General features: G+C 27.1%; 1 protein-coding gene across 1 annotated transcript; it reads left to right on the top strand.

Annotated features, from left to right (window-relative positions):
• The first annotated feature begins 8540 nt into the window (after positions 1–8540).
• Positions 8541–11488, top strand: LOC113797392 (uncharacterized). Its single transcript, XM_027347757.2, has 2 exons — positions 8541–10153; positions 10217–11488. The coding sequence occupies exons 1-2, from the start codon at positions 8779–8781 to the stop codon at positions 11131–11133; spliced, it is 2292 nt and encodes a 763-aa protein (XP_027203558.2). The 5' UTR covers positions 8541–8778; the 3' UTR covers positions 11134–11488.
• The last annotated feature ends 5375 nt before the right edge of the window (positions 11489–16863 follow it).

The raw sequence follows: 16863 nt of genomic DNA, 5'->3' as shown, positions 1-16863 counted from the left end.
CAAGCAATGATCACTGAAAAATCCAAATTTCCTAACCAAGCAATGATCACTGAAAATCCAAATTCACTTGCTTAACGATGGTCACTAACAAATCAAAATTCATTTTCTAAACAATTTCAACTAAGTAACGAATTCAAATTCATAAACGAAACAAGTCCAACAAAGAATGAAAAGTTTAACAAATCTTATCGATCAAGGAATAAAATTCGATTGGTTATCAAAAAGTGCTATGGGAGAATATGGTTCATTTTTGAAAGATTTCGGATTTGAATAAGAAAACAATTTCCTGGGTTTGAATGGATTTAAAATTTGCAAAATTTCATTTTGAATTCAATCGTTTTGAACGAATTGAATCGTTATAAACACGTGAATTTGAATTCTTTACTGGCCATTGTTGGAATGGTTAAACAAGTGAATTTTGGATTTTTCAGTGATCATTGCTTGGTTAGTGAATTTTGATTTGTTAGTGACCATCGTTAAGCAAGTGAATTTGGATTTGTCAGAGAACATTGCTTCGTTAGTGAATTTGGATTTTTAGTGATGATCTTTAAGCAAGTGAATTCGGATTCGTTAGTGATGATCTTCGAACAAGTGAATTTGGATTTTTTTAGTGATGATCTTCAAACAAATGAATTTGGATTTTTTAGTGACCATCGTTAGACAATCTAAAACATATTGCAACTCTTTTTTGAGAAAAAAGGTAAAGAATTATGACAGTGAAGCAAACTTTTAAGGGAAGTGGGACATTTTTCATTTTTATCACCGAAAAGTGATGATTTCCGTTATCAGATCCAGTCTATGGATTAGCCTAGATAAGAACGAATTCAAAAATAATCAGTTTATTATGATTACATGGCTTTTTTCGAGAATTTAAGGTGATAATAGGAAATCAAGGTCTGAGGTCGGATCAATTTTATCCGCTCTCCATTGAAACCTATGGAAAATCGTACCTCGGTTAACGAACATTTCGGTTAACGACGGTTTTTCAGGACCCGATCATCGTCGTTAACCGAGGTACCACTGTATATTTATTCTTTGGATTTTCATTCATTCAGGATTGATTTCTTTCTTTCTTTTCGTCCTATTTACTTGATTTTGGATTGTTTTTCTGTTGTTGTTTTATCCGGTTTTTATTTATTTAATTTTTTTTTCTTCGTATTTGTTTTTTGCAAACAAACGATAAACATTAAAACGAAATTGATTTCAATTGCAATTCAATGAAAACAAAATGATTGCAATGAAATTCTGTAACAACCAGACAGAATTTTCAACAAAAAAAAATTCAATTTTCCAATGAATTTTTGAAGGAATTCTGTTTTTCTCTATTGACGAAGCCAAATAAAATAAACAAAACAGAAAATAAAAGTTTATCAAAAAAAAACTTTTTTCCCATTCTACTGAACAATTCATCAAATCAATTTCCCAGAAACTTTTTGTTGTTGTTTGTTAAATACTGTAATTCAAAATCCTTGTCGAGAAAATATTTTCAGTGAAAAAAAAACAAAAATGCAAATAGGATGATTATAGGACACAAGAACAAAATTCAATCAAATTATATACCACACTACCGCTACCATTCTCCATTTTTTTTTGTTTTTGATTTAAATTGTTTATCATTATCATCATTTCTTTTTTTTTTTTGTTTGAAAATGGAAATATTTCAAACATTCACAACTAGATAATTGACCTGTTTATGTTCACACACACACACACACACACAAGGTAAATAATCAAATGTCTTTTGATTCAGTTGGTTTCCAAACCATTAATTTCAATTATGTAATTCATGTACCACAACAACAACAACAACAACGATTGAAACATTTCATTTCAAACTTTTTTTTTCCAAAAACAACATTTATTTTAATTTGAAAAAGTCAACAAAAAGACAAATTATTATCATTTGTCTCGTGCCGTGTGTTTATTATTTGTGTGATGTGTGTGTGTTCATCATCTCCTAAAATCTCTATCTAGATTTGATAAGATGATCATCATCAAGTCAGGTGATACAAAACAGGTTCAAACAACAACAAAAAAGTAACAAAGTATTTTGTTATTATTTTTGATGAACCAATTTTCAAAAGTTCTTGTCGTTGTTGTCGTTGTTTTTCTCACATAATATATGTTTCAAAATGGACATTTTTATGTTATTAATTTTTTTTTCGCTTACCACTTGTAGTTGTTATTGTTGTTGTTGTAATCATAATAATCATAATTATGATTGTTATACATAATAATAATGATGATAAATAAAACAGAACAGAACAAGAAAATTTTTGATTTTACCTGAAAAATATGTGTTTTTTTTCTGTTGACAATGTTTAAACATAGGTAATTTTTTGGTTTTTGTCTTATCAACATCCTATAGACCATATAATTTTGTAATGATAATCTGGATCTGATGTGATGATGGTAAACGAAAAAGCAAAAGAAGAAACAAAGTTTTATTTCATTCAAATTTCCCATACAAAAAAAGGTTAAATTAAAATTTGAGTTGTGTGTTTTCTTTTAATTCGGACTTTGTGTGTGATAATAATAACAATAAGTGAAAACATAATGTTCACTTTACTCCACCCGGTGATTATGGTAATCATTTTTTTGTTTTTCGGTTTTTCATTCGTCAAGTTACTTTGTTCCAAATTTCGCTTTAACCGAAAAATTTATTTCGGTTATTGATGTTTAGCGAATTTCTTCTTTTGTTTGTTTGTTTATTTGTTTGTTTGTCTGTATGTATTTTTTCTCTCATTTTTTTCTTCTTTGCTTTGTCGTATGAATCATAATTCTCGTGAGTAAATAGACATCTGTATTCTGGATTCTGGCTGTATTCATTAACTAATATTCTGTTCTGAATTTTCAAATAGATTCTTTTTATTTTGATAAAAGTACATTTCTCTCTCTCTCTCTCTCTCTCTCTCTCTCTCTTTGCATTCTGTTGTTATTCATTTTTAGATTCGGGAAAGAAATCATTCGATTTTTCATCGAAATGTACTTGAAGATGAAATTTCTTTTTGTTGTTGTTTGTTTGTTTCACACTGATTCTCTCTCTCTGTATGTCTATTATTATCATTGTTTTGTAAATTGTTTTCCCGGAATATTTTTCTTCTCTATCTCTCTGTTTTGCAAAATTTATCCCACACTAATCATCACAGCAATAACATTGTAAATGATTCAAAAATTTTCAATATCGATGTGTACCATTGAGAAATCAACAACAACAACATTAAAAGAACATTCTTCTCTTACTTGCTTAATCTTTGATTTAATTCTTATCAAAAAACTTCAATTCATTTTATAAAATAACATTGATTTGTCTCTTCTTCGTTTTTTGAATTTTACAACAGCAAAAAATAAACCTCAAGGAAATGAGTTTTGTTTTCGGTTGTTGCTAATTTCTATTAATGAATGTGATTTTTTGTTGTTGTTGTTGAGGGTTGCTTTGTTTTTTTTCTTTCTTGATTCTATGGGAAAAAAAGTTCGTTGGGAAAATTGATCCAAAATTATTCTTCAGCCTGGAAAAATTCTTTCAAAAAAACAATAATAATAATATTCCTGAATGGAAAACATTTTTTCGAAAAAATGAAATGTTTTTTTCTTTTTCTTCTTTTTTTTCGATAATTGTCAAATCATTCATTCATTCCATTCCATTCATTTATTATTATTATCATTTACTAATGACATTTATAAACACTAAACATTAATGATTATTTATATATAACATTCCTCTATAATGATTTTATAAATATATAAAAAACAAAACAAAAAAAAAGTTGATTTCTGTTTCGTTCTATTTTATCATCCATCATCAAATAGTGATTCAATATAACCAAAATGGATCGATTGTTTTTTACCTATGGTTTTTGTTTTCATTGAATGATTTCTGCTTTGAAAGAAAAATAACGTTGTGTTCCGGCAATTTTGTGGTTGTTTAATAATTTTTCCATAGAATTTCAATCGATTAATTTGCTATTTATCTTATCATTATGATCATATTTTATTTTTTTTGAAAATTTTTTCATGTTTTTACGTTTTGTTTGTTTTGCCATTTGCCAAATTCATTTGGTGGTAAGAAAAAGCAAAAATATTGATTTGTTTTCTCTCTCTTTCTCTCTCTTGATTATGGAACAATTTATCATTTATTTTATTTTCCGTGATTCTACCCACACGGTAATTGTCAATCGTTTGGTTTTTTCCATTTGAAAACTTTTTTTTTCTAGATTTTACCATTTTTTTTTGTCAATGAGAAAACAAAAGGTAAACATTTTAAAAATGTAAACAAAAACATTCAAACGGGTGTTTTTTTCTTCTTACACCATTGTCAACTTTGTTTGTTTGTTTGTTTTTTCAAATATTCTCCCAAAACAGAACCAAAAAAAACATTGATAAAACCAAAAGAAATAATCTTTTGATGTCAATGAATTACTTTCTTTTTGTTTTGTTTGCATTCTTTGTATGAGAACCAAAACAAATGTCTTTGTTTTGCTGCTTTGGATTCTAATATATTTTATAAATATAAACATTGAATTGCCCGATGGGTGTTTTAGTGTTTTTTCTTTCTTTCTTCTTCTTTCATTCACATCATTCAATGTTGTTGTTGTTGTTATTCAATAATAATCAATCGATTTGTGTTTCTATTTTAAATGGGTGTTTCGGTTTGGTTCCCTTGTTTGTTTAATAATATTTTTCTTGCTTGTTTTTTTTTCTTTTGATTTGTCAGGTTATTACGAAATCAATCAAAAAAACAAAAATTCAATAATGAAAAACAGGAACCAAAAAACAACAAAAACAAACAAACATTGTTTATAACAAATAAATGAATTTCATCTCTCTGCGATATATATAGATTTATCTTATCAATTTTGGATAATGATAATAATATCAATAATGATGATCATCATCATCATCAAAATCAATAGGAATCGATATCAATAGTATTTTTCTCTCTATTGAACAATGTTTATTTTTGTTTTTGCCATTGTTTATTTGTTGTATCGATTCATGTTTCTAATCAGGAAAAAAACAACAAATGAACAAAATTTGATCATGACATTCCTATTTTGTGTTTTCTTTTGCTTTTGCTATTTTTTGTTTTCATCATCTGCAGATGAGCCTGTTCGAACAAAATATATACACCATATTCTTTATTATCAATATATTCTGTACAAATATTTGGATTATCCTCTTTTTTCCATTTCCAAATAGAATATTGACATACAAAACAAAACAAAACAAAACAATCCATTTCAATGTTTTCCTGTTTTGTTTTGTTTTGTTTTTCTATTATCCATCTTCCAAAAAAAATTATCATCATCATCATTATTCCGGTAATATAAATTGTAACTGGGGTTATTATTATTGAAAAATAATCATTGAAAAATGAGAAAAAACTGGAAAAAATGGAATTTTCTTTTTTTTTCAATTTCAATTTCAAATGTTTACCAAATGATAATATCAATGTTGTTGTTGTTGTTGTTGTTTTTGCATAATCAATTATCAATTTCATTTTTGTTTTGTTTTTTCATTTTCATTTTCATTTTATCATTTTATCGTTTCTGTTATTATTATTATTAAATTATCCTCATAATCATCATCATCATCATTTGATTGAATAAATTGAATGTTTCAATGTTTGTTTTAGCCGATATAATAATAATATTTCTCCATTCTTCTTTACATTCAAATATTTATTTTGATTATTATTATTGTATATCTTGACAGAGAGAAAAAATAAATAAATAAATAAACAAATACAAATACAAATATTTTTCCTGTTTGCGTGTTTGTTTGTCTATTTCTCTCTCTCTCTGTGTATGTTGTGTTTATGTTTGTTTTATTATTCGATGAATATAAAATACAAACGAAAAAATAATAATAATAATCTTATTGAATTTGACAATAATCATCATTATAATGATTGTTGTTGTTGTTGTTTGATTGTCGTATTGAAATAACAACAACAACAACAACAACAAAAATTCTGAATAAAAGATAGCTGTAAATGTAAATTATAATTATAATTCTTATTTGCTGTTGTTGTTGTTGATGATGATGTTGATAGTTGCCATTCAATCAATTGAATCGATTGAATCTGGTTTTAACTGGTTTGTTTGTTTTTTTTTGCTGAATGAAATCAGATTAAACCCGTGTATGGTATGTATAACATTATCATATATGATAGTAAACTCTTGTTTTCTTTACCAGGATTATTTTAATATTATTTCATTGTCGTCGTCGTCGTTTGTTTTTTAAAAATAATTATCAATCAATTATTGATTATTTTATGTTGTTTTGTCATTATGAAATCAATGGTGTGATATTATTATCATAAGATAATACAAAGAATGTTTGTTTTTGTTTTTGTTTTTGTAAAAAATTTTTTCCAGTTTAATCTAGTTTGTCTAGTAGTTTATTGATAATGAATTTTCTCATTCGATTTTTGAATCCTTTTTTCTTTTCTTTTCATAATCGTCAAATGATTATTTATAAAGTAAATTATTAATTATCATTTAATAAACATACCATCACACACACACACAGACTCAACATTATCATAAATCGATTAATCAATCAATCAATCGGAATTGATTGATTAATCAAATTTACAAATCATCATCGATTTGCCAGAAAAAAACAATAATTTCTCTTTTTTTCCTTTCTTTTCGACATTATTATTATCATTTGTTTGTACATGATGTTTATGTATGTTCATCAGACATTAGCAATATTATTTAATCAACAAATTTTTTTTCTATCGTGAAAAAACAAACAAACAAAAAAATCCCTTAAACAGACATTGTTTTTGTTTTTGTTTTTTGGTTGAAAAAAAAAACATTTAAAAATTTCAAAATGTTTTGAACTTGGAATCCGAGAAAAATTGCAAGATTTTAAATTCATTTTTAATTTTGGTTAAAACTTTCCAAGCCAAAAAAAAAAAAAAATCAATGATCAATTTTGGGTTCATTCAAAGGGAAAAAAATCATCATCCGCATTTGTTTATACAGCATATATTTATTTTTTTCCATAATCATTTCTTCTTCCTCTTGTTCTATCTCTATATAATTTGATTATTTTCTATCCCAAATTTCATTTACATTACCAATTCCTCATTCAATTCATTTATTTGTTATTATGAACATACACAGAAACACATTTATAAACATTTGATAATCATCATCATCAACAAAACAACGAAAAAAAACACACAGTATAAAAAATCAATGACAATCATATATAGAGAAAATTATCATCATCATCATCAAACATCATCAAACATCATCATCGTCAAATAAAACAAACAAACATCATACAGAATTTTCGTTTTATTTGAAAATTACCAAACAAAAACGCTTCTGCTTTTATCTTGTTTCAGGATTTTGTTGTAGTTTGATTTTCTCTCTTTTTCAATTCAATGTTTTCGTTTGTTTTGTTTTGTTTGATTATCATCATCATATAAATTCGGCTGTCTGTTATCCTTGTTGTCGTCGTTTGCACATTTACAAATGAATTTTGCACATGTGTGCTGTTCGTAAAATTTTTCTTAACATAATAATTTCTATGCTTGAAAATTTTATTATATAAAAACCAGCGATTTGATTCATTATTTCACCCAGTTTCATTCGGTTGTTTTGTTTCAACATTCGGCGAAGAAAAACATTGTTGTTTTGCTTTTGTTTTGTTTCGTTTAAATAGATTACATGTTTTTGCGTTTCGATTGATAACTTTGAAATGGTGAATGAAATTCAATGTTATTCAAAATACATCAATCAACGAACAGAAAAACATATTTTTGGTATTGTTTTTGTTGTTTTGAAAAAAAACCGGAACATTCATTTTTTATGCAATAAAAATCATCAATTACGGATTTCAATTTGATTATTTGGACCTAAGAATCACCTATTAGATTCCTCATCATTATAAAACAGGATTTTTAAATTTACAAATACTGATTAGCTGACAAAATCAATAAAGCATCTCAACCAGAAAAATTTGTACCAGCATTTTTTTCAAGTACAAACATTTTTTTTTAAACACTGTTTTTCTCGATTTCTCTCAATCTCATCATCATCATCATCATTATCATCATAAATGATGTCATGTATAGAAAAACTAAATAATAATAATAACAAATTTTTTTGATAATAAAATCATTTTCATTTAAAAGATTATTATTGTGAAAATAACCCATTAATATATGATTTTTTGTCTTTATCAATGATAAAAAAAAATCCTTTTTTGGCTACCTATAAACATCACCAATCATCATCGTCATCATCATCATCATTTGATAACATCAGTGTGCAGATTTTTTTTTTTTTTTTTTTGTTGAAATAATTTCAACAACAAACAACATTAATTGCCATTAATAATAAAAAAGAATGATAATCCAATTGAATCAACATTGAAAAAAAAAATATTTATATTTTTTTCTGTGTTAAAAAAATCATTATCATTATCAACAAACCAAAAACAAAAAAATTGGCTGGCGCCAATGGATAATATTTATTATTGTTTTGTTTCACCTATATATAATTTAGCTATTGTTTCTCCAGTTTTTTATTATTATTATTATTTCAAACTAATCTCATCAGTATCATCATTTTTTGGGAAACAAAAAACAAAACAAATCTTTGAATGATATTTAAACAATTGACGTAGATGAAAATCAAAATCATTTGATTTGTTCTTCAAAAATCAACATGTGATTTTTTCTTTTTGAATTTCTTTTTTTTTTGACTTGTGTTTCTCGCTTTATCTATCTATCTATCTATCTTTGATCGTATAATGTCAACAATTGAAAAACAATCGATTAATAATTCAATAATGATGCCGACAAATTCGTTTTCAAATCTTACAACAACATTATTACCTTCATCATCATCATCATTACAACAACAAGATTCTACAAATACATCATTATATGCTGCCAATCTTATTGCTAACAATTTATCACCATTATCATTAGAATTATTATTATCTAAACTGCAGAATCAACGTAAATTATTATCATCATCATTTTCAATGAACAATAATCATGATGATGATGGTGATGAAATTCATTGTGAAAATCAACAGAATAATTTTGATATGGCCATTTTACAAGAATTTAGTCGACAATTAAAAGCTAATATCGAACAACAACAACAACAACAACAACAATATCCCAACAACAACAATCAAATTGATTTAAATTTCGATATAAATCGTGCTTTTGTTGGACAATTGTTGAACAATTTATATAATCCAAATCTTTTGCAACAAACAACAACAACAACAACAACATCGACGCCGACAACAACAACTACAGCAACAGGAATTTGGAATCCACATCATCATCAACAACAACAATCAAATTATTCGGTAACAGAATCACCATCACAGGCAAATGATAATCATTTGAAATCATTGATCAATAATATTGATAAATCAACAACAACAAGAAAATTTAGTTCGGCAATTGATTTGACCAATAAACTTGATAATCAACAACAACAACAACAACAATCACCAACAGCAATAAAATCGGTTATTAATTATCAATCAATCAATAATCATCATATTGATAATAATGACGATATTGGTCATTCATCATCATCATCATCATCACCACACACACCTACATCATCATCATCATCCACATCATCATCAACATCATCAACGGCAAATACATCAAATCAATCATCATCAATCAATCAAAAACCACCATATTCATATATTGCATTAATTACAATGGCAATCAGATCAGTACCTGATCATAAAATAACATTAAATGGTATTTATAAATATATAATGGATAATTTTCCATATTATCATGATAATAAACAAGGATGGCAAAATAGTATTCGTCATAATTTATCATTGAATGATTGTTTTATAAAAGTAATTCGAGAAAAAAATAAACCAGGTAAAGGAAATTTTTGGACATTGGATCCAAAATTTAATAATATGTTTGAAAATGGTAATTTTCGTCGCCGAAAACGACGTAATATTAAACATCAGCAACAACAACAAAGACAACATCAACAGATGGTTGAACGGAAACGTATGGCAATGAATAATCATAATCATCAACAACATTTAAATCATCAAAATTTTCAAATTCGTTCTAGTCTAAATCATGATAATCAACAACTGGCTAATAATAATATCAATCCATATGGTATGTAATATTGTTTATTGATTTTGGAATGAAAATCAAATAATTTGAATTTTCTTCAATTAGATCGTCGTTTATTGACTAACTTATCGGTACAAGATTGTTTTCAATCAATGAAAATTCTTGCCAATTCTGAACAACAACAGAATTCACATTTTCATCATAATAATAATAATAATCATATTTCATCATCACAATCATTTGTTGATTTATCACGACAACAACAACAACAACAACAACATTATAATCCTCAATCACAACAACCATCATTACAATCATTATATATGACAGCATTATATTCTAATCCATTGACTACAGCAACTAATGATAATTCTACTGTTGCTAATAATAATGCTACAGGTTTAATTCTTGATTCTTATCATCATCACCATCATCATCATCATCCAAATTTATCGATTGCATCATTAAGTAGTGGTGGTACATCATTATCATCATCATCATCATCATCATCACCACCATCATCAACTAGATCATCACCGGATAATCATGATTTGTTGGAAAATTATTTTGAAATTGAACAACATCAACAACAACAACAACAACAAGATGGCACTATTGATCTTCGTATTGATACGAAAAAAAATCAAGATCGTCTTGGTAAAGAATCATTAAACATTATGATAAATGATGTGGAAGATCGTTCATCACCAGCATCACCATTATCAACATCATCGGCAACAACTGTTGATGTTTGCATCGATAATAATAATGTTCATAATACACCATTATCATCACCTCTAACACCATCTAGTGTTGAACAAAGAAACAAAGAAATTGGTCATCATTATTCATCATGTTGTTCACCAGATGACACTACTGGTTCGGAAAATTTTAAATCAATGGCTATCATTAATACATCATCGACATCACCATTAAAAGATTATTCAATTGCATCAATTATTTCATCATCAACATCAACATCACCACAATTATCATTAACGATAAAATCAAACGAAGATTAAATTATCTCAATTTTTATTAATAAATTATTATTATTATTATTATAAAATTTAAAGAAATGAAAACAAAAATCCCTCCATTTTACACTTTATCACCATGTTTAACAATTTTTTAATTTTCTAAATTAAATTCTTTATAATCAATTTATAATTAGAGCAAAAAAACAGCAAAAATTTTTATCAATTTTCATACGAAAAACAAATTACAAAAATCAAAAATGATTAATTCGATCTCAAAATTTATATGTTTGTTTGTTATCCTTCACTCTTTCTTTCTTTTGGCTTTTTTCTTTAAATCTTTCTTTTCCTGTCATTTAAATTCTCTCTCTCGCTCTCTCTCTCTCTCTTTGTTATGTTTTAATTATTTTTTTCATTATTAGTAAATTGATGATTAAATTAAATTGAATTTTCTATTAAAAAAAAATACAAGAATGTTATCTTTCTTCGGTGTGTATTTGTGTGCTAGTTGAGTTGATAGAAACCAAAGATTAATCAAAGGAAAACACATTGGTTTCCATATGTCTTTTGGCTGATGCTGTTCTCATGACCTGAATATTGAATGAATTTTATTCGTTTATTGGACAATTCGGATTTGAATTTTAATTTTTTTGTGATTTTTAACCGTAGAACACAGAATATCATCAATTTGATCAAATTCTTCCTTATAAAAGAGCAACTATAAAATAAGTTCTTATTTTTTTTACTTTCAATCTTTCTATTGATGTTCTAATTCTATTATGCAAATGAATGTGTGTGTGAATTGAATTGAATCATCCATAATTCATCACATGTGTAGAAAGTTTTTTTTTTTTTTTTTTTTTTTTGACAAGATTTTGGAACAAAACATGGACAGAAAAACCACACACACATACACATGAATCGATTATATGATCAAACAACTAAACTGAAATCTAAACCAAAAACACAAACCGGGTATAAAATCACCACTGTTTTTTTTCGTTTTGATATTCAATAATAGTATGGGTCAGCATGGAAAAACCAAAGCCAGATAGAGAGAGAAAGATTGTGTATTGATAACTTGTATGTTTTGTCGTCATCGGTTGTGTTCATTGTTAATTTTCAAACAATACAAAAATGTATGTTAAAATAATATTGGCAACAAACAACAACAAAAATTGATCCGGCCCCTAAGCAAAGACCATTCATTCATTCACTCTTTCTTTTTGCTGTTGCAAATCGTTAAAATAATAATAATATTTTTTGTTTTTCAAGTGGCTTATATAGTGTGACATAAGTCTTATCAGATTTTTTTTTTCTTTCTAAAAGCTGGAAACAACAAAAATGGACAAAATATGTTTCACTTTTTTTTCACACTTTGTGTGTGATCCTAAATCCATATTGTACACACACACTGAAACACACACAGATCACACAAATACGCAATCAATTTTCAATCGATTACAGTGGAAATAATCGTCAGCTAGTATGTGTGTGTTCTGAAATCGGTAACATTTTTGTCATTGACAAAAAAAATGCGATTCAAATTTCATTTCAATTCAATTAATCTTACTACTGGTTGGTTATGTGAATTGGAAGGAATAAAGCCATCCAAAAAAGCATTGTTCCATATTGAATCAATCATCATCCACATAAACGAAGCAATCAATTATTAAGTGGCTATTTGAGGCTCATAAATCCTCATTGAAAATTATGAATCAAATTGAATAAAAAAAAGAGAAAAAAGATTGTCAAAGGAAATGATGATTATGATCCTCATCATCATTTGAAACAAAAATGTTTACTTTAGGAATTTTCGCAATTGAATTATTCAATGTGTTTTGTTCATTTTTTTTTTTTTTTTTTTGTTAATCGGAGAAACTAAATCATTCTTCATTCGCTTTTACGTAAATCTCTCTCACGAGTCGAAAATACGTAATTTTTGAAACGCAATTCAATATTTTCAAGTACCAAGATCTATGATCCCTCTCTTTGATTTGGTTTCTCGATTCCCTACCTTTTCATTCATTTCTCGCTAATTTTCCACTTTTTGAAATTTTCGAGAAAAAAAATAATTTCAATTGGTCAAGTGGATATTACTTTGATGAAAAAATTGAAACAAAATTTTATTCCGTTTTTTGAATGATTCGCGAGCAAATCATTTTGATGATAATGCCTATATGGTAACTATACTTGATGAAAAATCAAATCATTTCAGTTTAGTTTTCTCTTTCTCTCTTTCTCTTAAAACTTTGCATTTTTCTCCATTCTCATTGTAATAAATTTAATTTTAATCCGTTTTTTTTTCATCCAGATATTGCGTGTGGCAGATGAGAAATTTCTTTCTCTTACTTTTTTGTTTGCCTGTATATTTCCATATGGGAGGTCTTGGCATCGATCCATTCGATGATAAAGCATACAGCAACAATAAAGTCAATCAATTCGTTTTTCGAAGAAGCAAAATGATTTCCAATTAAAATCTTAAATAATTTGATCCATTCAAATTTAATTTTTGATTGACAAACATTTTTTTCTCATTGAATGTATGTCTGTCAATCTGAAATTTTCAATAAAAATGAAATTCCACACTGAAAAACATTAAAATGAAGGAAACTGTCATAGAGAAATAAGAAAAATTTATTTCGATTCAAATAAGAAACCAATAAGAAATACTACTATAGTGTCATTCTCATATGTGTGTGTATAAATGAATGACTGTGTCATAAGTTTTGGCGACAAGCAGTCTGTCAAGCTGATTTTCTTCATTTCTTCTCTGTATTTCGTTTCCAATGACATTTTTTTCGATTGACATTTCAATATTTTTTTACTTTGAAGAAGAAGAAGAAGAAGAAGAAAAAAAGCTCGAAATACTTGGAATTTGAGATATTATAACATGAGAATACATAAGGAAAAACGGATGAAATCAATGATTTCTTTTTTCAAAGATCCGACGAAAAATTTTTAATGTTTTTTTCTTTGGTTGGTAAAAATTGACTACTGGTATGCATGTGTGTGTAGATTTCCACTAACCAATAAAGACGGTCATTATGATGATAATGATGATAATCACCATCATTATCATCAATGATTTTCATCATGCTATTGATGACAATTTTTAGTTTACTAATTTTTTTTCGGCTGTTGCTGCGTTGCAAAATGACCATAATTAAAATGATATTATCGTTTTTCTCCTTCTGGTTTTTTTTCTGGCTGTTACTTGGTCGTTTGCTCCTGTTGTTTGAGATTTGACTTTTTTTGGCCTCATGAAATAATTAATGTGATTTTTGTTTTGTTTTTGGTGTGTTTGACAAATCGATTCTATTTGATTTTCATCATCTGATGACATTTGATTCTTTATTTATGACAGAAAATGCATTTTATTATACTATTCGAAAACCATTGATGTTTCGATTGATGAATAACATCATCAGCGAAAAAAAAAGCTATTGATGGCATCCCATAACCATCAAAGATGATGGAAAAGAATAAAATTAGACAATTTTGGTAATTTATTGCTCAAATGAGAATGTAAGAGAAAGGAAAAATTCAAATATTTTTCTGTACTTCAGTATCCGACACTTGTCCTTTTACAGTCAGTCATTCTCTCGAACCGAAAAATCTGAATTTGAGAAAACAGATCTTAACCATCCATACGAACAACCAACCAAAAAAACATGACATGTAAATTAGCTTGCTAAATGTGTTCGGCATTTTTTTTCATTCTTCATTGCTTCCTTTTTCAATAATTCTGCATATGGATTGTTGTTGAACATTACTGAAAAAAATATATTTCTGGCTTTCACACTGTATTTTCACATTGAGTTATAATCATTATTAGTCCTCTCACCCAAAAAAATCGAATCGAATAGCCTTTTCGTTTGTAAAAATCAAAGGAAAAAAATATTGTAACCAAGAAATCATGTCTAGACCAAACAAACATTTGATTTGATGATTTGCCCGAATCATTTATATGTTTTGGGCAATAATAATTTGAAAATGAACAAACAACAACAACAAAAAGTTAAAAGTTCATTATTGAAATGATGAACTTTGAAACTTTGGGATATTTTGTTCAATAATCATCAAAAAAAAAAATTTGTCAAAAGAATTTATGTTCAAAATTCATTTTCCTATTGAAAATTCAAGATTCCGTTCGAATATCAGGAATTTTTTTTCCAATTGAAAAACATTAAAATAGCTTGTTTTTAACGATGTAAGAATTAAGAATACCACACACACACATACTTATAATGAGATATATTTAAATACTTTTCAAATGGAAAAAGAATTAAGATTTTTGTTTTCCCAGTTTAATTTTCAACAGAAAAGCGACCACCCGAAGATTTTTGCGTTCTATTCGCGGCTGTCAAGAAGGATTTTCCTTTATTTTTTTTTGACTTATTCATCACTTTCTCTGCGCCCAAAACAACTTTGGTGGCCCGGCTTGGATAACAACAACGACGATGATGACGAAAAAAATTTCAATCATCAAAATTGTTTTTTTTTTTTTGAATGATAAACGACAAATTAATCTTCATACTTGTAAAGATTTTAATCATAAATATGATGATTATATTTCAGAAAAAAATAAGGTTTTTTGTTATTCATTAATCGGATCTAAGTGACAACAACAACAACAAAAAATTTTCAACGAGAAATATTGCACTGAAGCCAAGGATAACAATAATGCAATGTGGAAATAGAAAAAATTTTCAATTATGATTAAATTGTGAAAGTGTTGAAAAATTAGAAGTTATCATTATCATCTTCATTTGTGTGTGTGTGTGTGGGTTTTCGCAAAAAAATCAAATAGTACATCACTTTACTCTTAGTAATTCATTTAGTAATTCAAGTTTCTCTCTCTCTTTCTCTCTCTCTAAGCATCTTTGTTATAGGTCTCGACTACGACAACAACAAAAAGAGAAAAAAATGAAAAAATATAAAATTTTCAAGAATGAAAAACTACTCTACTTGAAGTGAATGAAGTGAGATTTTGTATTTGGAAAAAAATGAGAAAGTAAAAGTGAATGTAAAAGTTAGCTGGTGAGATTCCATACACTCAACACTAACAACATCAATCATATATTTAGCCACCAAACATTAATTTTAAATTGAAATGAAAAATTCTTTCTTTTCCAACCATATCGTCGCTACTCGAATATATTTGGTGTGTGTGTGTGTGTGTGTGTGTGTGTGTGTGTGTAAGTGTCACATGTGTGATGATGATGATAATAATAATGAAAATATGAATTTCCTATTCCTGAATGATATGGGTGCATTTTTTCTTCTTTTTGTTCAGTAGAAAAAATATATGAATTTTTCTTTTCTGTTGACGTCGATAGTGAATGAATGAATTTACTTCATTCAAAATATCATTTTTTTATTTTCATTCAATTTTCAATTCAGAATCTTTGATATCAAACAGAAATAAATATAGGCTTATATGTGACAGCATGTGTAAAAGAGAGGATGCCCTTAAGTTGATTTCATTTTCATTTTTTCGTATGGAATGATTCGATTTCCAACAGACATTATTTGTGTGTGTGTGTGATGTAGATGGTGATGGTGGTCTGTATTTAATTTGGTTTTTTGGACCAATCAACCAGATCTACGAAAAAAAAATGAGACCATAGTGAGATAATTGCCCTAAAGCTTTTTTTTTGCTGAGGATAATTTCAATGAAATGGTTTCATCCAAAAGTTTTATATATATTTTTTCCCATTTTGATGATCTTTTTTTTGTTGCCATCCATATTCGTGGATTTTTTTTCCTGTC

Source organism: Dermatophagoides pteronyssinus, unplaced genomic scaffold (assembly GCF_027571235.1).
Source record: "Dermatophagoides pteronyssinus isolate colony J.1.1.1.1 unplaced genomic scaffold, Derpt_VIB-CSIC_2022.12 sq0002, whole genome shotgun sequence".
In the NCBI taxonomy this organism is placed as follows: domain Eukaryota; kingdom Metazoa; phylum Arthropoda; class Arachnida; order Sarcoptiformes; family Pyroglyphidae; genus Dermatophagoides; species Dermatophagoides pteronyssinus.
The sequence above is the reverse complement of the archived record's forward strand: the minus strand, read 5'-3'. Positions and strand labels throughout refer to the sequence as shown.

What these genes read in the sequence shown, in the direction of transcription:
- LOC113797392 (XM_027347757.2), top strand. Translation starts at nt 8,779, where the DNA reads ATGTCAACAATTGAAAAACAATCGATTAATAATTCAATAATGATGCCG. An exon ending in TAATAATATCAATCCATATG is followed by an intron (nt 10,154 to 10,216) that starts GTATGTAATATT and finishes TTCTTCAATTAG; the next exon opens with ATCGTCGTTTATTGACTAAC.